The sequence below is a fragment of the Parus major genome, chromosome 11 (assembly GCF_001522545.3).
Source record: "Parus major isolate Abel chromosome 11, Parus_major1.1, whole genome shotgun sequence".
NCBI classification, from domain to species: domain Eukaryota; kingdom Metazoa; phylum Chordata; class Aves; order Passeriformes; family Paridae; genus Parus; species Parus major.
The window spans coordinates 2,164,133-2,186,897 of NC_031780.1; the positions used below are offsets into that span (position 1 = coordinate 2,164,133).

Here is a 22,765-nt window from a genome sequence, read left to right on the forward strand (position 1 = left end):
CTGCAGCACCGTGAGCTGAAGTTGCCTTCCATGCCCGGAGTTAATTCAGTCACTCTTGTTATTCTTGGTTATTTGCTGATGAATTTGGAAGATCTTTGTGCAAACCAATTAGGGATGGGATTCCCTGGGGATGGAGCGATTCCCTGTCTGGAGGTGCAGTGGTTCTTTCATCCTCCCTGTCCCTGTCCCTGTCCCTTGCTGCTGACCAGGATGGTGGATGCTGAATCCTCTGGGATTGCAGGTGACACCTCAGCAGGATGCTCAGGAGAGGCTGGGTGGGGTGGCCTGCTCAGGGATCCAGTTTTCACCAGGATTTGGGAATAAAAGCAGGAAAAGGGCATTGATCCTCTGCCCTGATCGTGCCTTAACCTCCCCATTCCTGGGCTCTATTCCCTTCTCTGGTGACCTTCCCTTCTCCTCCGTGGCCACCGGTGTGTCCTGAGCACCCTCTGCCCTCGTCCTGTGCTTGTGTCTGAATGCTCTGGGGGCTGCAGGGCGCCCACCAGCTCCTCTCCTGTGTGAGGACCACGCTCTTCCCAGGAAAATGGAGGGGATTGGAGGTGATGCTCATCCCTGGCTTGTGACAACCGAGCTGGAGCAGGAGAGGGGACTTGGGACACCAGAGCTGTGCTGGAGCTCGTCTGGGGGAGGCTGCTGGGGAGCTGTGGGGTGCTCAGAGGCTGTGTTACCCTGTGAATCCCATTGTTTTGCCATCCCGAGGCTCCTGCTGCTGCTCCAGGAGCCACCATGTGCTGGCCAGGTCCCTGCCACACCCAGCCCCGTGACACGGTGACAACAGAACACGGAACTGTCACTTTTGCCCTCCCAGCAGTCCCACGGCTGCTCCTTGCCCTTCCCACTGCCTGGAATGGGTGGGAGGGAGGAAAACCAACCTCCTTCCTGCCAGCTCCAGCTCTGCTGCTGTGCTTTTCCGTGCTCCAAGGGCTGGATTGAATCCCTCTGGAGCTCTTCCCCAGGATGGGGACTTGCCTGGTGGGTACAGATCCCTGAGGATGCTCCTGTGCTGAGTTTGATGGATCTAAACAAGATCCAGGCTTATTTGGAAGGGAAGCAGAGGGAAAGGAGCCCCATTCCTGCTGCTCCAGCCTGTGCCAGCCTGTCTCCCCCTTTATAAACAGCTTTGGCTTTCCTTTCAGGAAAGATAAAACAGGTTTCCTTTTCCATGGCACGACTTCCCTGCAGATTCCAGGGAGACTGAGGGTAAGGATAACACTTCCATCCTGCTGCCTGCCAGCCTGAGCTGCTCTGCCACACGTGTGGTGGCAGATGTTTGCAAACCGAGAGGACCCCCAGGACACACGGGCAGGGCTTTTCTCCTCCCTGCAGGAATCCCAGAGGCGTGTGGCTGTGGCAGCCTGTGGCAAACCCACAGCTTTGTGTCCTCCTGAGGTGGGATCCATCTGTGAGATGGCCTCAGGGAGGGCAGAGCGTTCCCAACCCAGGCCGTGGTGGGGAATGTGGCTCTGGCATCTTCTGTGGGATTAACACACCAAACTAACGTGGTTTGGGGTTTGTTTCCTAACCTGGATCCCAGCTGGGATTTGTGGGGGAAGCTGGAGGTCAGAGCAGGGTTTATTTTCTCTGTGTTTGAATAAGGTGGAGAAAACTGTGTTTTAAACCACACGAATCCCAGCAGAGCAGAAATCCTGGCTGTGTCACTGAGGGAGGTTTTCCATGGCCAGACTGATGGTGTGGGGATGTGCCAGTGGGATGTGGAGCTGGGAGTGCAGGTGTAGCCCTGTCCCCAAACACCTCCACACATGAGGAGGAGGAAGCTCTGGTGACTTCTGCATCAGAGCTTCAACCAGGACCGAGAAAAGACGAGGATTTTCCCAAGTGTTGAGCAAACAGGGGTGTTCAGTATGGGAGGGTCCAGCTTAATGCCATAAACAAGATTGGATTAGGAGGGATTTGCAGAGGGTCAGTCTGGAAGAGCGGCTTATTTAGGTTTTTAGCAGCTGTGTCACAACCATCCGTGGTGTGGCAACACTCGGTTGCGTGGTGCTGGTGTTGGGTTTGAGGGCCCAGGGAACAGCCAGGAGCTCCTGGGCTGGGAGGGGGCTCTGGAGCACAGATCAGCACCAGGAACCCGGCATCTTCCTCGTCCTGGGAGGCTGAAGTGAATCTTTGAGTGTGTGGGATGGTGCAGGGTGAGTATCCTCTGGGTGGTTTCCTGCTGGGGGTGGATGAATTCATCCTTGTGTGAGTGGCTCGGGGATGTTGGAGCCTCTCGTTGCTCCTGTCCCTGCCCAGAGGAGCTGGGCACGGGCTCAGCCTGGCCCTGTGCTGTTACAGCTCCTGGGTTTTGGGGTTTTTGTCACAGCTGTCATCTCATTTCCCCCAGCAGGATTTTACATCCCTGTGGGAAGTGCAGTGGCAGCGCTGGCTCTGCCCAGGGACAGCACCTGAGAATGACACGGAGCTGGGGCAGGCTGAGGGTGGATCTCAGGGCAAGGTTCTTCCCCCAGGGAATGGGCACAGCCCCGAGGCTGCCAGAGCTGCAGGAGCTGCCAGGACACTCCAGGCACAGGGTGGGATTGTTGGGGTGTCTGGGCAGGGCCACACAGGGGACTGGATGATCCCTGTGGGTCATTTCCAACCCAGGACGTTCTGTGATTCTGGGATCCTCCTGCCACCAAACCCCTGGCTCCTTCCTGGATCTGCCAGCTCCTCCCTTCTGCCTGTTCCTGCTGCTCAGGGGAGTGAAGCAAAAAATTACCCAATATTTCAGTAACTTCCACAAAATTTGCTTCCCCTGAGCTGAAGGGGGTGGCTCAGCACCCACCCTGCTCTGTGCCTCTGGTGCCTGGAGAGGGCTGAGCTGGAGCAGAGGCTGCACAGAGCTCAGGATAAAGCAGGGATTTATTGAAAGGCCCTAAAGGACACACCTTGGACAGTACAAGAGCCTGGCCAGGCCTGCACCCAGGATAGACCTAAAAATGGTCATGAAATGGACAATTGGCCTCACATTTTTATAGGTTTTGGTCCATCTGCATGTTGGGGTTAATTGTCCAATTACAGCTCCAGGTTCTGCAGTCCCATCCTGTTCTCTCTCTTCTGCCCAGCGTTGTTTCTGCTCTTGGGCCTGAAACTTGTAACGATTGTCCTTGGTACCAAGCTGGAAAAGGAATTGTTTTGTCTGGCTGCTCTGTGAAGAGAGCTCACTGACACTGAATATGAAGCTCTAAACCACATACCTGGGCAGGGCAGAATATGAAAAATGGAAAATATGAAAAATGGAAATTATGAAAAATGGAAATTATGAAAAATGGAAATTATGAAAAATGGAAAATATGAAAAATTAAAAAGATGAAAAATGGAAAATATTAAAAATGGAAAATATGAAAAATGGAAAATATGAAAAATGAAAAAGAAGAAAAATACGAAAAGATGAAAAATATTAAAAATGAAAAAGATGAAAAATATTAAAATATGAAAAATAAAAAGAGAAAATATTTAAAAATAAACTATGATAATATTAATATGTGAAATATGAACTATGAAAAAATAAAATATCAAAATATGAAAAATAAAATACTGAAATATGAAAAATATGAAAGCTAAAACTTAAGGCATCACCTCCCTCCTGCTGGTGGCACCCACCCCTGGCAGCTGCCAGCCTGGCTCCGCTGCTGGATGGGATGGAGAAGGGAAAATAGGGCAGTGGTGGTGTGTGACAGCCACAGCCACCCCCGGAGCCTTTGTGTGCAGAATGGGAACACAGGGAGGGATGAGCAGGTCGCAGGCAGCTCTGCCTGTGCCAGCTCTGCAGCTGCAGCCCCGCTGCCAGGGCAGCCCTGGAGCGCTGCAAGGAGGGAGCAGAGTGGCCTGGAGGTGTTTCTGGGCTGGGGATGGAGCTGGGAGAGGGGTCCCTGTCCCAGGAGGGTGTTTTTGGGGGCACCACCATGCAGACATCTCTGCTTGGGAAGTCTTGGATGTTTCCCATGGGTGCTGGAGGGTAAAACCCAACCTGACCCTGGGTTCTGCTCCTTGGCTGCTTCCAGCCATGGCAGTCATGGGGTGGATGCTCTCCCAGCTCCTGGAGAGCAGCCTGGGACATCTCCTCTCCTTGTCAAGGTGAAGAATTCCCGGGCAGGACTGTGAGCTGAGGTGGAGAGGGACAAAACTTCACAGAACCATGGAATTTTAGGTTTATGTCGGAAGGGACCTTAAAGCTCATCCAGTTCCACCCCTGCCATGGGTGGGAACACCTTCCACTACCCCAGGCTGCTCCATCCTGTCCACCCTGGCCTGGAACATCTCCAGGTGCCAGGAAGGTGTGTGCTCCCAGGGTTTCCACCTCCCATGCTCCAGACCCTGGGTCCACAGCAGGATAAACACAAACAGATAAAGGCCAGGCCTCCATGAGAAATCCCAGCCAAGGAGAACTGGTGAGGGGGAGACACCAAAACCCTCCCCGTGGTGTCACATCAAAACCGGGGAGCTGGGAGCAGTTTCTTCCATGTCACTTGCAATTCCTGAAGTCTGGCTTAATTATAATGATCACCCTGGGCACACAGTCAATTAGGGATGCTCCTGGGTTTCTGCTGAGCTCAAGCGCTGTGTCACAGGCACTTTGTTCCCTCCGTGTGGGGACAGAGGGGACAATGAGCACTTTCACACTAATTAGCATCGTTTGAGCTCTCCTGACAAGGATGCTCAGTGGCAGGAGTGAGTCACCCATCTCCCTCAGTCCTGCCTGGCTCCAGAGCACTGAAAACCACTCAGCTGAGGCTTTGGGCTCTTTTCCAGGGGTGCCCTTGAGCAGCAGCGCTCAGGTGTGGGCAGGCTGTGCCAGGGATGCTGCATTTCCCACCCCAGGGTTATTTCCCTGGGATCACACAGTTTGGCATCTCCAGAGGGGGAGGATGTGGTTCTTACTGGTGTTTGCTCTTCTGGGAGATCAGAGCAGGACTGCAGGCCCTGGGGTGCTGGGTCAGCAGTTCCTGCCTCCCTGTCCCTGGGGATGCTCTGAGGCACAGAACAGGGCTCTGCTCGGGGTTGGGGTGATGCTGGGGCAGGGAGGACAAGCAGGACCCGGGATTCTGTGCTGATGTGGGGGTTTCCAGCCTTCTCTCTCCAGCAGGGGCTGTTCCTCCCTCAAATCCTCAGCGAGAGCCCTCTGGGTTAGTGCAGGCAGTGCCAGGGTCTGTTTGGCAGGGCTGATGCCCTGGCACAGGCTGGCAAGGGCAGAGCTGGAGGGTTTGGTGGCCTCCTCTCCAAACTCCTTTGCTTCTCTTTGTGTCAGAGACCCCCCCGGCTATGGAGAACACCCCAAAACTGCCCCCCAGACATGTAACATCCCCCCAGGGGGCTCAGCCTCGCCCTGTTCCCCATCTGGAGTTTTTCTCCACTCCACATCCCAGCACTGAGTGGGCAGCAATTCCCCCGAGCTGTGCCCTTGTCCTGTCGCTGCTCCCACCCAGTTCCTCTTCCCCACTGGAGCTTTCCCCCCTCTGATCTCACCTGACGCTTTTTTCCCCCCGGGGTGGCTCACCTGGGGAAGAGCAGAGCAGATAATTCACAATCCTCAGGGGGCTGAGTGGTGGGGAGGCCTAAAATCCAGCTCAAGGTGAGGAAATGGACTGAAGAACCCCCCTTTGATGGGGATCCTATTTAATTTTCTTTAATACTCCAGATGTCAGGGTGCAGAGGGGCTTGAACAAGGAGTTTTGGGCTGGAGAATCCCCCTTTGATGGGAACCCCACCTTGTTTTAGTTAATATTTGGGATATCTGCATGTGCTGGGACTTAGGCTGATTTGGGCTGGAGAATTCCTCTTTGATGTGAAACCTGCCTTATTTTGCTTAAATGATGTTGGGGTGCACAGGGGGCTTGGATGGGCTGTTTCAGGCTGGAGAATCCTTCTTTGATGGGGGCTTCACCTTATTTTGCTGGATATTTTGGATATCTGCATGGGCATGGACTTAAAACCATCCAGTCCCCTTTTTGATGGGGACCCCGCATCACTTAGGTCGATATTTTGGATATTTCCCAGTTAACACCCCCTCTGCCGGGGTCACGGGGGGCTGTTCTGGATGGGGTGAGGGAATCCCTGCCGAGGCTGGCTCTGCTGGGCAGGAAAGGCTCTGGGGAGCCGTGCAAAGCGTGGCCGGCTGCCACAAGGAGCTTTTTCCGCTTTTTCCCGTTCCCGGGAGCCGGCGCTGTGCGCGCAGCCGCGCGTGGGGCCCGCGATGCTCCGGAGCTCCGCACGGAGGGAGGGACCGAGGCACGGAGGGAGCTCCCCGGCCTCCATCGCTCTCTCCCCGGCCACCCCCGGGCTGCCGAAGCTGCCGCGGGGCTCCCGGCTGCAGGTAAAAGCCGAGGGAGGCGGAGAGGAGGGAGGATGAGGATGGCGCGGCTGGGGACAGGCCTGGGCTTTAATCCGTCCTCTCACGCCGGGAGGTGACACCTCCGCTATTTTCCAGCTGTCTCTGAGCTCGGAGCATCCAGGGGGATGCATCCCTGCTCCCCGGGAAGGGTGGGGGGGTCCCCAGACTCCATCAGCCCGCAGGGGCTGCAAGCAGCATTTCCCTCGGGAATGGGGGGCTGAGGGTGGTCGGGGGCAGGGAACCCCCCCGCGGGTGCTTTTTTCCAAAATACAGCCTGGTGTGCCCCCCGGGAGGAATTTTTGCCCGGTGAAAACGGGAATTGCAGAACGAGTAGCCCCATTCCCCCATTCTGGGGGTCCCTGGGGATGGGGCCGTGGCGGAGGGGGGTGTGTGGGAGCTGTGCCGCTGGGAAGTGTGAAAGGAGAAACCGCTGCTCGCCACAAAAGCCCGGCTTACGCAGCTCAGGTCTGTTCAAGAGACATTTAATTCTCCTCGCGAGTCCAGGCGAATGGGGAGCTGCCATCTGGTGTCTGATGGCAACGGGAGGGAAAGGAAAAGGCTCTCTGGGAAGCGGGGCAAGCCGGGAGCTCGCCGGGCTTCAGATTCCCTGGAAATGGCTCCGGTTTAAGGGCTGAGTGATGGTTTTGTCAGTGCCCCGTGTGAGCTGAAACCGGGTTGGGGAAGGGGGAGGATCCACCTGGAAGGCAGCAGCTCCCCAGCACCGGGGCCGGGAGAGGAGATGATGCTGAGGAGAAGATCCTCTAGACTTACACACATCGCACACCCAAAATCCTCCCTCACCAGGGACCGGGGTCGCGGTGCCGGCTCAGGATGAGCTGGGAGCTGACTGTGGCACGCACCTGTGCCAGCCCAGCCGAGCAGCGCTCTCAGGTGTCCCCCCGGCACGCAGGGAATTGTTTTCCGAAGTTGCAGAGCTGTGGGCAGTGCTGCAGCACGGCTGCGCCTTGGCCAGGGCACAGCTTGAGCCTCCCTGATAAAGCCGGGAGCGTGTCCCGGCACCGGGAGCGGAGCGGATCTGCGGCGGGGACGGGCGAGGAGGAATTTCTGCTCTCCAAACTCCCAGGGTGTGTTTAAACAAGGAGGTTTGTGCGCTTGAGTTCAGTGGGGTGCTTGGGACGGGGGGTAAGCGCGGTACCTCTGCATTTCGGGCGCGTTTGGGGACCCGATGGCTCCGCACCCCGGAGCCGTCACCCTGCTGCCGGGGGAGGGACACGGGGGAACAAGACTGACCAGTTCCCCGGGAGGAAACACGCTGTTCCCTCACGGCACGCGGAGTTTTCCTTGGCAGGCGCTCAGCCGTGCCCGGGGTGCCCTTGCAGAGCCGGGCCGGGCTGGCTCCGTGCCCGGGCCGTGGATGCGGTGCAGGCGGGGTGGCAGCGCGGTGTCCCCGGGCACTGCCAGCACCCGGAGCTGCTGCCATTCCCGTGCCGGGGCACTGCAAACCCCCGGTTTGGAGGGAGGATTTCCACGGAAGGCCGCAGCGTGGAGAAATGCCAGCACCTCGCACCTCGCCGGTCCCTCCCAGCGTGTCCCTCCCTGTGAGCGTCTCCCGCTCCGGGGCTGCCTCTGACCCTTCCCCGCAGGCTGCCCAGGGCCCGTCCCCGGCACAGCTGCGGGAGAGAGGTGGGATGTGCTGAAAGCTCCGGTGCTGCAGCTCAGGGCACAAACCCTGCCCTGGTCGGGCCCAGGCGCTGCCCACACGAGCATCCCTCGCCCCCGCAGGATGCAGGCAGCCCCCGGCACCCGCAGCCCTTGGCACGGGAGCGGTGCCAGAGCTCTCTGCAGAGCTCGTGGCTGTGTCCAAAGGAGCAGAGTTGTCCCCTCTGGGCTGCCGAGTCCTGCAAGAGCATCGATTGTGGCTTTTCCCCTCTCCCGGAGCCGGAGGTTCCCAGGGGCTCTCAGAGCTCCTGCACTCCGTGTCTGAGACTGCGAGGAGACAGCCAGAGGTTTCTTTGCTTTAATTACAGTTTTTAGTCATCCCTGACAGCTCCAGGCTGGAGCAGCGGCTCCGTGCGGGATGCAGTGTGTGGGTGTGAGCGCTGCCGTCATGTGGGATGTCACCCACACCCGAGATGACAACAGGAATTACCTCAGTTTGTCACCCAGCTCTGGGGACAGGAGCACTGGGGCTCTGTGGTTGGAGAGATGGGACACAGGTGGGACAAATCCTGGGATTTCCATTGCAAACTGGGATTGGATTTCCAGGTTTGAATTGCTGAGGCCCCACAGCAAACCTGACCTCGGCACCTGACACACCTGGACAAAGCCCCGAGGGGAAACTCTGTGCAGGATTAGGGATGCTGGGAGATCCAGCCAGGAATGCTGGATTCAAGGGCAGGTCATGGATGAAAGCTGCTCGCACACATATGCAGCTTTAGGTGAATCATTCACATCTACCCCAGTGTTTCCTTCTAGTAAAAAGAGGCATTTTCCAAAGTCTCAGAGCGCCATGGATTTCCTGTGATGTTCCCATGCGTGGCTTCAGCACATTCATGGATGATATTCCTGGGCTGATGTCTCCACCTGTCTGGTTGAGCTTCATGGTCAAAGTCAGCCCAGGAACTGCTGAGTTTCAGGATGATGCTGAAGCTCACGATGTCCTATCAAGGCTCCCAAGCAGCCTAAAAGTCCATTTTTATTCAGAACCCTCATTTACTCTCAAACTTGAGCCAGCCAGGAACAGGACCCCCCTGGGCAGTGGTGGGATGTGCAGCTGTGCTGATGTCCATGAGTGGACGGTGCCAATTATGGGACCTGAGGTTCTGGTTTGATATTTTGGCCATTCCTTCCCTGGATTTGTTCTGCCAGAGCAATGAGCAGGTTGTGGAGTGGGGACAGGGCTGGTTTTGCAGCTGCTTTTGATGTTGAAGCTCTCCTGGGCTCTGTGCTGAGAACCCAACCCCTTTGGAGGTGCCTGGGAAGCCTGGGCACCCCCAGCAGCTGCCAACACCTCGGAACACTTTTGGTGGCCTTCACTCAAGGACAGGGCTTTACCATGAGCTGGTCAGTGAGGGATTGAATCTTTTCCATCCCTCCGTGAGCCCTGGGGCTCCTGGGCTGAACCCCAAATCCTCTCTCCCAGAGGGTCATGGGCATCCTGTGCCAGGGCCTCACCACCCTCATGGGGAAGGATTCCCTCCCAATATCCCATCCAGCCCTGTCCTCTGGCAGTGGAAGCCATTCCCTGTGTCCTGTCACTCCATGCCTTTGTCCAAAGTCCCTCTCCAGCTCTCTTGGAGCCCCTGGAAAGTTCCAGGTCTCCCTGGAACCTTCTCTCCATCAGTGCCAAAAGGGATTTTACAGCTGCTGGGGGCAGAGGGGATGGATGGAGGGATGGATGGAGGGATGATGGATGGATGGATGGATGGATGGATGAATGATGTAACCATGGATGGAGGGATGATGGATGGAGGGGTGGTTTGGGATGGCTCACACTGCCAGGGACACAGAGCCAGGCTGCAGCTGGCTGGATCCCCATGGGAACACTGCCAGTCCCTGCTGTGCCACAGCCTTGGGCTGCTCCTTTCCCAGGAGCCAAACTCTCCACAGCTGCTGGAGCTCAGCAGTGCCCCTGCAGCTCCTGGGGGGGCTGTGAGGGAGGCTGGGACAGCAGGCTGCCAGCAGAGGTGGCTGCATGAGTTCTGCCATCTGAGGTGACTTCTCTGTCCCTGCTGTTGCTGGGGGACAGGGGCTTTCCCCAGCCACTCAAGGAGTTGTGTTTCTCTTGCTGTCCCGTGCCCCAAAGAGTCCCTGGAGGACAGGAGGAGGAGGAGGAGGGGGATGCTGCTGGAAGAGTGGCTGCTCCTGCAGCCCAGGGGTTGTTTTTTCACTATTCTGTGCTCGGTGAAACACGTCAGATTGGGTTTCAGTTTGAACTCCTGATTGTCTGATGAACTGGACATCGCTCCTTTGGGGGATTTTTGCTCCGGGGGTGGTTTCCTGTGTCCTGGGATGGGTTCCCTGGGGGACAGCGGGGCTGTGTCAGTGCTGCCCTGGGTTTGTCACTGTTACTGTCACCTGTGCTGCTGGCCCTGCTCCTGTCCCACCCTGTGCCCGGATGCTGCAGTGTGTGCTGGGTTTCAGACACTGTAATTTGCCACCTCCTGGGGCAGAAACAGCCTCACTGACAACATCAGTGACCCCCTGGCACAGGGGTGGCCCTTTCTTTGCCTCTTGCTGCAACACTGTCCAGGATGGGCATGTGCCAGAGCATCCCAGTCCATCCCCATCCCTGATGTCTCTGGACCTCCTCTGCAGGACCTTTGCAATCTGGGGATGCCAAAACCCCTTAATTGCAGTCCAGGGCTCCTCATCCCGTTCCAGTTTCTGCTGTTCCCAGCTAAATCGATGTGTGTTAAACTCCAGGATGCTCCGCCCTGGAGACGATCCCAAACGGGGTCAGACAGAGCTGTGAGCAGAGAGAGGGCAGGGACAGAAGGATCAGGGCTGCCCTGGAGTGTCCTGCCAGCTGCTGGCTCCTGCCAGCCCAGTTTTGCCCATCAGGCCACGAGATGTCACATCCTAAATGTGACAATATGGAGCTGAGGCTCCCACTGTCCCTTTTCTGGGCTAAAGGATGGAAAACCCTCTCGAGTGGTGCCAAAAGCATGTGAGCATTCCCAAAAGCATGTGAGCATGGGAATGCAGATTCAGGTGGCTGGTGGAGAGGAGCCAGCTCTGTCTGTCCCTCTGCTGCTGAGGGACATCCTGGGGACATGGTTGGGCCTTGCCCAAGGTCCACGGTGGTGGTTCCCCAGGGTCCTGTCCTCACTTTTGTCCTCCTTGTGCCTTTCAGATGTCCTGTGGTAGCCTGTGTCCCTCCAGGAGGTCCTGCCTGCCTTAGCCATCATCCTGCCAGCCATGGCCTCCACGCCCCAGTGAGGGCCAAAGGCACGAGGAGCGAGTGTCCCCAACACCGCCACACCCCCGGGAGAGCCATGGAGGCCCCTGTGGATGTGCCCGTGGGGAACCTCATTGACTTTGACAGCGAAACGCCCTCCCATGACCCCCCTGAGCCCGCTCCTCCCGCCGCTCCCGGCGACAGCGGCCACCCGGGGGACACAGGGGATGCGGAGGAGAGCGATGCCACCGAGTCCGCCGACAGCGAGAATGACATGGGGGACTCTCCCCGGCACTGGCGTGGCTACCGCCGCTCCTCCTCCAACGAGTCCTTCTCCTCCAGCCAGAGCACGGAGTCGGCGCAGGACGAGGCCACGGCCGAGCGCCGGGAATTCATGCGGAGTTACGTGGAGAAGATCTTCACGGGGGGGTGAGTGAGCAGGGCCGGCGGTGCCAGGGACACCCCACGGGATGGGATTGGATCTGGCTGCTTTCCCGCTCCAGGAACAGCAGTTTGTGTCCTTCCCCTCCACGGTGTTGGTGCTGAAGGGAATGTGGCTTTTGCCTTTCCTGGCCACATCCCAGCTCATCTTCCACCCCCGGCTTCCCTTTCTTCTCTCTCCCCATTCCCATGCTGGGGGCTCACTGTGCCCATCTCCTCTCCCCACTGATGCTCACAGAAATGCCAGTGGCTCACACGTGCCCAGGGACGCCGTGGCAGCCCCGGGCTGTGCCCCCAGCCCCGTGGTCTCCGTAACTCCACGGCTCCACGTCGGGCTGGATGGAGCAAATGGAGCGTGAGGAGCAGCAACAGGGCTTGTTTTTGCTCTGGGGCTCCGTGCCTGTCTCTGGAGCTCAGTTTCTGCTCGCACTGTCCTTGGCTCTTCCCTTCTCCCTCTGCCTTTGGTTTCCCTCCTGCCAGGGAGGAAGAAAAGAGCAGCACGAGGCGAGGGATGACAAAATGGATGCTCCTCTCCTCCTCTTCCTCTGCCTTCCTCCAGCACCAGGATGCTGGTGCCAAGAGGGATGCTGGGGGGTGCAGGTCACATCCTTGGCTTTAATGATGTTTTTTTTTAATTCTTCCCCATTTCAGAGAGGATTTGGACCAAGAGGAGAAGGCCAGGTTTGGGGAGCTCTGCAGCAGCGAGAACGGGAAGGGCAGGGAGTGGTTTGCCAGATATGTGAGCGCCCAGGTAAGGGGAGTGGTGGGGAGGCAGCAGGGATCCTGCATGGGCCTTGGAACAGCCTCAGGCCAGGGGGATTTATTTATATCCCAAAGAACTATTTTTGGAAGGCAGGAACTCAAGGAAAGTGAGGAACCACAGCAGAGGGAGATACAGGAGTGAATAAATGTATTTTGAGTAGTTAAATACACCCTGGGTGCAACGTGGGAGAGATTTCAGTCATTTTATTTAAAATTAAACCCCACCAGCACTCAGACACATCCTGTTCTCTGAAAAAAAACAGCAAAAAATCCCAGACAGGCACAATGCTGCCTCTGAGGGGGAGACCCAGCCATGAGTGCTCTTTTTCCCCTGCCCATGGTGGGTGGTCCTGGGGGGCTGAGGCTGTTCCAGGCTGTGCTGAGCCCTGGGCTCTGTCCCTGCAGCGCTGCAACTCCAAATGCGTCTCGGAGCAGACCTTCTACCGCCTGATGCAGTCCTTCGCCCTCGTGCTCTTTGAGTAAGTCCTGGGGGCACTCTGGGGCTTTGTGCTAACCCCCAAAAGGCCCTGAGGGCAGAGCTGTGTTGGGTTTCCATCACGGGGTGTCCTCACTGAGTCCCCACTCTGCACCAGGTGTCACCAGATGGACGATTTCAGCCCTGCCAAGAACCTCATGACCATGTGTTTCACCTATTACTACATAGGTAAGGGAACCTGCACCCCTCTGGAGGCTCTGCTGGTGCTGGGGGCTGCTTTGAAATGTGTCCCATGCATGGGAGAGGTGCTGGGAGGGGTGACTCAGGTGGAAAAGAGCCCCAAATCCACACAAACCTGGCAGAACTCCTCGCTGGGGCGGTGATGCTGCTTTGTCCGTGCTTCCAGCCAGGAATATTTGTATGTGACGACCCCCAGATGATCCCAGCCCCTGGGGGTGGGATGTGAATGCCCCTAGAAGCACCTTGATTTATTGTTTTTGGTTTGTTGTTTGGTGCTGTGGCTGCTTCTCCACAGGGGGCTGGACTTTCTATCCAAAATGGGAGAGGGGAGGATAAAAATCAAAACCTGCAGGAATCGGGATGGGATCTCGGGTGTTTCCACCTCCTGGTGGTGCATGGTGGAGCTGGATTCAGGTCCCCAGGAGCTGGCAGCACTCGGGGCTGTGGGCCCACTGAGCTCCTGGCACATTTTCCCCAGGGAAACCTCACGCCCTGCCCTTGGAGGCCAAGGAGAAGCCCACGGGCAGCATCGACTCGTACCTGAAGTCAGCGAACACCTGGCTGGCCGAGAAGAAGGACATCGCAGAGAGGCTGCTGAAAAACACCTCAGCCAAGACAGAGAACGTCAAGGGCTTCTTTGGGGGCCTGGAGACCAAACTGAAGGGTCCTGCCAGCAAAAAGAGCGAGTGGGTGCCAGTCCCTCGGGTGGGCAGGCACCCATCCCCTGAGCAAGCCAGGGCTGTAGGGCCACCATGGGGCTGCCATGGCCGTGAGAGGTCATCTCTGACCTGGTGCCACGCTTTAGTCTCTGTCACCTCATGGAAGTTCTGTTTCCCTTGTCCTGGTTGTCCTAATTCCTCCTAATTTGTCTCAAAACCAACACAGCCACAGAGTTATGGGGTTTCAAGGTTGTGATCTTCCTCATCATCTCTGTGCTGGGTCCGAGGGGAGGGACGTCACTGTCTCTTTGTCACCTTTCTGGCCCTGGGGACGGTGCCATGGGATCAGGGGGGCTTTCAAATGAGGTTCCCCTTGCCAGGGGAGCCATGGGCTGTGGTGGGAACAGGATTTGTGGAGCTGACATTGATTTCCTGTGCCACAGCGAAGGTGAAGACAAACCGAAGGAGAAGCTGAAGAAGACTGGTGAGTGCAGCCAGCGTTGGTGAAATGGGCATGGCCAAGGCATCTCTGGGGAAGGAGAGAGGGCTGGAAATGCTGGAATTCCTCGGGGCTGGGTTTGAAATTCCAATCACAACTCTCGTCCTGCGAGGATCTTGTCCTCAGTGTCACAAGGGCACGCACTGCCTCTGAGCTTTGGTGGTGCACCAGTCTCTCCCAGTACCTGTGTGTGCTCCCAAACCGGTTGTCCAGTCCCTCCAGGATTCTCCTGGGACATCCCTGCCCTCCAAGGGCTCTCAGAGCTCCTCTTCCCATTGCTGTGGATGTGTAGAGGATGTGTTTGGCTTGCAAACCATCTCGGCTGCTCAGCCACCAAACCGGGAGAGGGCACAAAATGCACACGTGGGTGGGAGGGTGGGAGTCACAGCGTGTGACTGTGTGTCCCCACAGTGTCCCTGCAGAGCCCAGAGGAGGAGAAGAAGGGGGAGAAGATCTACCTGTACATGCACCTCAAGCAGCAGCCAATCTGGTAAAGCCCTGGGGAGAGCTGGCTCCCGCCTGGGGAGGGGTTTGTCCTGCTGGCCACATGTCCCCAGGGGTTCACGAGTGTCCCTAACAGAGCTGGCCTTGGCTTTGGCACGTCCCTTGTGCTACTGAGAGTGTGTTTGCAGCCACCAAAGGGCTGGTCCAGAAATCTGCCAGGTTTGTTTGGCCCATCCTGACCCTTGGGAGGACTTGGGGACAGGCTGGGTGAGATTGTGGAATCCTGGAATGGTTTGGGTTGGAAGGGACCTTAAAGCTCATCCCATTCAGGGATGAAGGTCATGGACCTTCTGCTGTCCCAGGCTGCTCCAAGCCCTGTCCAACCTGGCCTTGGACACTTCCAGGGATCCAGGGGCAGCCACAGCTTCACTGGGTACCCTGTGGTTCCTAATTATAAAATCCCAATTAGCCATTTCCAGCATTTCCCTCCCTCCCTGCAGGCACAACCTCCGGTTCTGGAACGCCGCCTTCTTCGACGCCGTGCACTGCGAGCGCAGGAAGAGGTCCCCCACCACCAGGTAGGACACGTCCCTGCAGGAACAGGAGGCTCTGTGTCCCCTCCAGCCCCCCAGGATGCTCCTCCCAACAGCCCTGAGCTTGTCCAACCCTGGGGAAACGCTCTGCTTTCCATCCCTGACTGGAAACCTGCTGGGAGCACTGGGCAGTGGGGTGGGCTGGTGAGATCTGCAGCCTGGACAGGGTTTGGGAGAGCAGGAAGCTTTTCTTGCTTGTTGTGCAGCATTTTTGGAGGAACCAGGCCCTAGAGATGTGCCCAGAAATCCCAGCCAGGGCTCAGACTGCTGGTGCTGAGTGTGCCAGCAGGTCTGGGAGGTGTGGTGGATGGAGGGGATGTCCCAGTTTGTCCCCAGGAGGGACAACCTGCAGCCAGCAAGGAGAGAAGCTGGGGATGGTGGCACTGCCAGCCCCAAAAACGGTGCTAAACCTGTCAGAGAAGGGGCTGCTAGTGTCGGGGGGTGCAGAAACGATTGAGACACCGGCCAAGTTTGTGCCCATCTCTTGCTCCACCCCGGAGCTGTGTGAGGGCTCCAGCCATCCCTCCTGTCCTGACAGCAGTTTCCCACTCCCAGCCGGCCCCTCTGCCCTCTGTGCAGTGCCCTGAGGCTCTGGGCTCTCGGGGTGGAACCGCCGAGCTCCTTTTGGGAGCACTGACAGCCCTTTAGAGCAGCCAGCCCCACTCTGTGTCCCCCCCAAATCCCCAGCTGAGCTGCAGCAGCCCTGGCTCACACCCTGGGATGCTGTGCCAGGCTCAGCTCACGGATCAATCCCTGTTTTCCCCATTTCTTGCTATCCTTTTTTTCTCCCAAGCAAGCACGGGAAGAGCCTATTGAGCAGCAATGTAACCATAACTGCATTTGCTTTGATTAAGCCCCAAATTAGCAGCAGCAAATGCCTCACAAGGACAGACGCCACCGGCAGCTGCTCCCTGCTCCGAGTGCCTTTCCCAATTAATCTGATGGCTGAGCCTGCCTGGGCTGCAGGAACAAGCCTGACTAACAAAGGAGCTTTGGGAGCTGCAGCCTGGAGCATCCTGAGCATCTCGGGGGGGTTGAGGTAGTGGAGTCCCCAGCAGAGGATGCAGAATCCTTACAGTGAGCTGGGATGCTCCGTGCTGGGCTGAGGACTGAAATCCCCGCAGGGAGGACGTGGTTGGTGGGGGCTGGGTTTGGAATTCCAGGTGGGTCCCTGGCCATGGCAGATGTCCAGAAGGTCCGTGGGGATGGGGTTGAGGCCACCTCTGTGATGGGGTGACCAGGACATCTCTGGGGTGGCCTGGCTTTGTCCTCCCAGGGCTGCAGTGAGACCTGGGGAGGTTTTTCCTCCTCTGGGTGGGGAGGGCAGGGGAGGGTGGGGAAGGAATCAGAACTAAACTCCTCTTTTTCTCTCTCTTTCCTCTCTCTATGCCTCTAACAACCTTCTTCCATCTCTTCTTCTCTCCGTTCCCCTCCATCCCTCTGTCTTGCATGATCTTTTCTCGCACCACTTTTGTCGGCCCCGTTTCTGCCGCCGCTCCAGAGGGAACACTGGGGAGGAAGAAGAGAAGAGGTGTGTCTGTCCCTGTCCTTCCTTAGTGTCCACAGGCTGATGCTCACTTCAGGTCCAGATCCTGCCCTGGGGAGGGGGGGGTGTGTTTTGGGGGGCTCTGCAAGGCCCTTTCTCCTTTCAGCTGCCGGAGGTTTGAGCATGAGCATCACCCTCCCAAAGGGCCTGAGGGGTTTAGATTGGCTCCTCTTTCATGTGGTTTTTAAAAAGGAGCCTGAATGGTTTCAAGCTGTGATGTTTTGCTGGGAACATCCCTCTGGGCAGGTTTTGGACACGAACTGAGTCTCTTTGTGTAGAAAGCATCCCCCTCTCCTGTCCTTCCTGCTTGCTCCCGGCTTCTGCTGCCACTTAGAGGTGCTGGGGATCCTTTGCCAGCTGGAAAAGCTGGCTCTTTTCCATCTCTAATGCACTTTGCTGCTGCCATCCCTTGACAAAATTAAAATTGCGAATGTGGGGCTGAATGTCACAATTGGGAGCGTGTCCTTGGGGCCAGGGATGGCATCGGGGCAGGGGAACAGCCACTGCTCTCTTGGAATGTGGGATCTGGGAGCAAATCCCTCCAGGTGATGGCATTAGCAAGGGGATGAGGAATTTTGGAAGGCTGGCAGTGAATTTTCTGTGTGGCTGAGGGATGTCCTGGCCAAGGGATGGTGTAGGTATCACTGCTGGGGTTTGCTGTGCGGGGGAAACTCTGCTGCTGCTGCTGCTGGAAGATGAAGGAGTTGATGCAGAGTTCACAGCACTTCCAGGCACAGCAAGGCTTCCCTGGGTACCCCAAAATACAGCCCAGGGGGTTCCCCACCCCTGTGCCTGTCCTGCTGGGCCAGTGTGAGGATCAAAGGCTTTGAGTGGAGCCACATGTGGGTTTTTTCCCTTCCCAGGCATGTTACTCTCCAGTAATAAGCCAGAAACACGGCCAAATGTTTTTTTGGGGGCACTTTGATAATGTTTTTTCTCCCTTCTTCCTCCCTCCAAAACATAAAAAGGCAGGAAAAAAAAGAGTTACAAACATGCTTCTTCTGTAAGTGAGCCAATGGGGTCTGTGAAGTTTTGCTTCCAGATTTCAAAGCCCCTTAATTCAATTCTTCCCCTGTCCTTTCAGCCTCTACATTTGGCTGTGGGCTTTATTTGCTATCCTAAGCTTTATCTGAGAGAAATTACACCTTCTTTTCTTTAAAAATAAATCCCCTGAAACATATTGTGTACATTTCCAGAGCCCTATAAACAGTGAGCTGGTGGCTGGAGGCTCAGCTCAGCAGCTTTGCACACTGGGCTTGGGGTGGTTGAGTGGGGGCTGGTTCTGTGGGGTCAGGCTGGTTCTGTGGGGTCAGGCTGGTTCCCTGTGTGGGGTCAGGCTGGTTCCCTCTTTGGGGTCAGGCTGGCTCCCTCTTTGGGGTCAGGCTGGTTCCCACTGTGGGGTCAGGCTGGCTCAGCACCCATCCTCCTCCAGTTCCAGCCCCACTGAGGCTGAGCCAACCTCACCAAATTTAGGGTGAAACCCCCTCTATCTGTTTCCACCTGGCACAGCTCCCCCCTCCTGCTTGCTATTCTGGTGAGCTGTGAGTGTCTGTTCTTCTCCTATGTTCTCCTCTTCCTTCTTCTCCATTTTTCTTCTGCCTATCCCTGTTTTTCCTCGCTTTTTCTCCTCTTATCCTTGGCTGTAACCTCACCTGGTTCTCAGGAAGGGGCTGGCTTCACTGTGGAGCTGTAGTTTCCCTGGCATGCATGCACTGAGCCCTGCTGCCACCACCCCAGGTGACACCCCTGTGGCACAGGCTTTATTCCTGGGGTGGGGACTCAGCCACTGCCTCCAGCAAACACCCAGAGCTTAAACCCCTCCATCCCTTAAGGTGATGCTGCAGTTGCAGGGAGCCGGAGTGGAGCCGGGGCATCCTCAGGGCACCGCTGGGATTTTGGTCCGTGGGGAGGGGGAGGTATGTTTGGGATCGGGATTTGGGGAGTTGGAGCCTTGCTGCAGACGAGGGATGGGCTCCTGGTGTCCCCCTGTCCCCCTCCCAGGCTGGGGGGATTCAGCAGAGCCCTGCTGGAATGGCCATCCCCTGCTTCCTCCTCATGCCCAGGGTGGCACCGAAGGTGAGCTCTGTGCTGGAGGGATCGATGCTATTTTTAGCTCTTAATCCAGGCCTTTCCAGGCAAAGCCAAGGTTGAATGAGGTTTTTCCTGGGGCATCTCTTGCTTTGCTCCAGGGCAAGAGCTCTGCAGATGGATCCTTGTTGTGAGCTCCTCCAACAGCCAGCACCACACCCAGGGGCTCTCCTGCCTTCCTGTCCTCCAGCAAGGTGGCCCAGGGTGGGAGGAGGCGGACAGGGTGTCCTGAGGTGACAGTGGTGACAGAGTGGTGCCAGACTGGCTCGTTCCTTGCAGGGAGAAGTGGTGCCACATGACGCAGGAGGAGCGCGACGACAGCCTGCGCTTCAACGAGAACATCACCTTCGGGCAGCTGGGGTGAGCAGGGCACGGGGACCACCCCCCTGGGGACAGCTCCCAGGTGTTCCCCCACTGGGACATCCCTTATGGTACAGAGGGTTTCGATGCTTCTCCCTGGGACCTGTTCCTGCCCCTTCTGTTGAATATCCAAAGGGACTGAGCTGAGCACCATCCCTGTGCCTGGGACAAGGGGCTGCAGAGAGGGAGAGGACGGAGGGGGGAAGAAGGGGCAGCCTGGCCATTCTCTCACCCTGAGCATCTCTGTCCTCCCTCAGCACCTTCATCCACAACATGCTGGCGTTTGGCCTCAACAAGAAGCTCTGCAGTGACTTCCTGAAGAAGCAGGCGACCATCGGCAACTTGGACGAAGGTAGGGGAGAGCCCGAGGGATGTGCAGCCCCTTTCTGGCATTCTGGAGGGATGGAGCGTGGGTGGGATGGTTCAGCAGCCTCCCTGAGCCCTTTTCTCTCTCGTTCCCAGAGCAATACAAGCTTCTCAGTGACCACATCGAGCAGATGGCCACGGAGTAGCCGCCTGGCCGGCACGCGGTGGTGGAGAGACGGCGGCCGGACAGGTGGGGAGGGGAGAGGATCCCACCTCCGGGGCTACCTGAGACTGAAGCTGGGCTACCTACAAACCAAACCACACACACGAGCTGCAACAAAACCTGCATGATCGTCCACCAAACTCTAGAGCTGCCCCAGAGCAGCCTGTAGACATAGGAGCCAAACAGCCCCCACCCTTGCCAGACCCTCCCGCCTCGATTTTTGGAGTAGCCAGTCACAAAAGTGAATTTTGTTGGTTAAAAAGCAAAACAAAACACAAGGGAAAACCAGGAGGAGCATGGCTTTGCAGCCTCCAGGTGCTGTGGCCCCCATGAAACTGGTGAGGTCTCTAGTGGTAAATCCAGAGGTATCCAAGGCTGCCTTTCCCCGGTGGCATCCCCTCACTGATGCTGGAGCTGCACCAGGGCTGCAGGAGGGGAGGGCAGGGACCACAGCCAGGAGCTGGGGCTGCACCCAGCCACCACTCAGGTTCTGTGGTGTCTCCAGGTGTCACCACTGGCTGGGGACACAGGCAGGGTGGGGCTGGCAAAGCCCTCGCTGGCCTCCCTTCCCTTGGGAAAGCTTTGCTGCGCTGCCTGTGTGGGTTTGTACCTCTGGGCAAAGAGACAACAGTTTGCTCCATAGCTTCAGCCGGGATCAGTAGGAAAAAAGCCATGGCCTTGGGCGGGAGTGGAGGCAGAGGAGCTCTGCTTGGCTTGGGAGGAGATGACAAAGAGCCTCATCCCTCTCCCTGCTGCCCTGTCCGTGTCGGGATGCTGCTGGATTGTGACATTTCCCAAAGCCTCCTGGCGTCCTGTGGCAGTAGATTAATTGTCCTCCTTCCCCAGGCTGCTCCTCTCTGCCCTCTCCTTCGCCAGCTCTTCGCTCCAGCTGCTCATCCATCAAACCTGAAATAGTCCTGGCTAAAGGACATCTCCTGTTCTGCTCCAGGGGTGGCAGCTCCCACCATGCAGCAGATCTGTTTTATCCCTTGGACCTTGGCACGGTGCTTGCAGAGAGGCTGGGGACGTGGGGACATCGCTGGGGACGTGGGAACATCACTGGGGACATGGGGACATCGCTGGGGATGTGGGGACATCGCTGGGGATGTGGGAACATCACTGGGGACGTGGGAACATCACTGGGGATGTGAGGACATCGCTGGGGATGTGGGAACATCACTGGGGACATGGGGACATCCCTGGGGATGTGAGGACATCGCTGGGGACACGGGGACATCGCTGCTCCCCTCTACAAGGAGCAGCCCACAAGGGCAGAATCCCCCAGCCCTGCACAGCCAAGGGCCCAACAGTCTCACCCCAAAAGCATCATCCTGAAACTCAAGTCCAGGTTTCAATCAATCCATTTTCCCTGTGCTGCCAGCTGTGTCCCATAGGAAATAGCATAAAAGGATATTTTTTCCATGTAGCTCTTGGCTTCTGCTGTCATTTCCAAGCATCAAAACGATGCTTTTACCTAAGCTGGGCTTCCCTTGCTGCTGAGGATGGGATCCGTGCTGGGTCTTGTAGGAAGGACAAATCCAGCACCAATTTTTCCTTGGCCATTTCCAAATCTGGGCAGAGTTACTGGAGAAGGATTTTTGCTGGGGTGAGGGGCTGATGTCGGTCCCTCATCCCAATAAACATCTTCCTGCTGGATAAAATGTGCTGGACCACGAGCAGCTCAGCATCCTGGAGCATCCCATCCCCATGGCCTTCCCTGTCTCTGTCTCCACTCAGGTCTTTCCCAAATCTTCCTTCATTTCTTTATTATTATTATTATTGTTATTTTTTCCAACATGAAAAGTTCAGCGCTGAAGTATATATATTATTTGCATGTGTATTTTTCTATAAAAACAATTAAAATCTAATAAAAAATAGCCATAAACCCTCCTCAGCCGGGACTGTGTGAAGGATGGGGTGTGAGAGAGAGAGAGATTGGAATAAATTATCTTAAAAATGATTTTTTTTTGCTCAATTGTTGTTGTGTGCTTTAAGCAGATGGATTTTCTCCACGCTGCCTGCTCAATCTCAGCGGTCCCTGGTGCTTCCACCAGCATCTCCCTTTTGATAATCTATTTTTTAATAGAGAAAAATTGTTGCACCTTTTACAGAGATGTTCTCATTTGCCCTGGAGCCAGAGAGGCACATGAAGGAGATTTCATTTTTATTTTCTTTTCCCTTGTGCTTTCCATCTCTGCCAGTGGCCTCTGAGCTGACAGCAGAGCTGGGATCCTGCTCTGGCCTGGGGACATTTGATTTCAGTGTATTTAAAAATCAATTACTCGGTATTATCTTATTAAAAAAAGAGATGTTCCCTTAGGTTAACAGGCTGGGAATGTCATATTCCAGCCAGGATTCAGAGTCCACATCCCCTCAGGTCTCTGTGTGGCCAAGCTGAGCCTGTTCCTTGTCCTGCAGGGTGAGGTTCCTCTCTTGGTAGCCCAACATCTCTCTTGGTAGCCACATTTCTCTTGGGAAGGAGCTTTCCCTGCTCCTTGTTTTTATTTAATCACCCCCCACTGCAGGAGGGAAACCCATCCCAAAGCTTGGATGTTTTCCCTGGTGGTTTCCCTGGACGTGGGCTGCTCAGCAATGGAAAACAAGGAGCCTGAGATCAATTTTGTTCCCTCCAGCTGGTGAATTCCTTATCACCTGGCTGTGGTGATAAGTTTGTGTGTATAAGGAAGGAGGGGTTTATTCCTGAGGTATTCACCTGGCTCCAGGTGCCCTTTGCAGCAGCACCTCCCTGCTCCTGGTTTTGCTGCCTGGGTGCTTAGAATGGTTTTGGGAGGCTGCAGGGACAGTTTGGGAAATGGGAATGAGATCTGGAGCTGCTTAATCCCAAACTGGGAGGGACTGAGATCCATGAGCAGATACCCTGGATCTAGGGGATCTCCTGAGCTCCTGGAAGTGCCAAGGAGCAGCTTTCCCTGTCCCGCTCGTGTTGTGGCTGTC

At 56.5% G+C, this 22,765-nt stretch overlaps 1 protein-coding gene across 6 annotated transcripts in view; it reads left to right on the plus strand.

Moving 5' to 3' along the window:
• Positions 1–21,770, plus strand: part of KIAA0513 (KIAA0513 ortholog) — a 24,613-nt gene extending 2,843 nt beyond the window's left edge. For 2 of the 6 annotated variants that reach the window (XM_015640341.2, XM_015640339.2), the window contains exons 2-13: positions 11,169–11,642; positions 12,306–12,405; positions 12,822–12,895; positions 13,010–13,080; positions 13,571–13,778; positions 14,195–14,235; positions 14,662–14,740; positions 15,195–15,272; positions 16,789–16,818; positions 19,201–19,281; positions 19,539–19,633; positions 19,744–21,770. In XM_015640341.2, coding sequence (XP_015495827.1) covers positions 11,311–11,642; positions 12,306–12,405; positions 12,822–12,895; positions 13,010–13,080; positions 13,571–13,778; positions 14,195–14,235; positions 14,662–14,740; positions 15,195–15,272; positions 16,789–16,818; positions 19,201–19,281; positions 19,539–19,633; positions 19,744–19,793 — 1,239 coding nt within the window. In that variant the 5' untranslated portion in view covers positions 11,169–11,310 and the 3' untranslated portion in view covers positions 19,794–21,770. Of the gene's footprint in view, positions 1–6,192; positions 6,335–7,164; positions 7,456–11,168; positions 11,643–12,305; positions 12,406–12,821; positions 12,896–13,009; positions 13,081–13,570; positions 13,779–14,194; positions 14,236–14,661; positions 14,741–15,194; positions 15,273–16,788; positions 16,819–19,200; positions 19,282–19,538; positions 19,634–19,743 lie in introns of those variants that run through there. The other 4 variants (XM_015640340.3, XM_015640337.3, XM_015640342.3 and 1 more) reach the window with 4 other exon arrangements.
• The last annotated feature ends 995 nt before the right edge of the window (positions 21,771–22,765 follow it).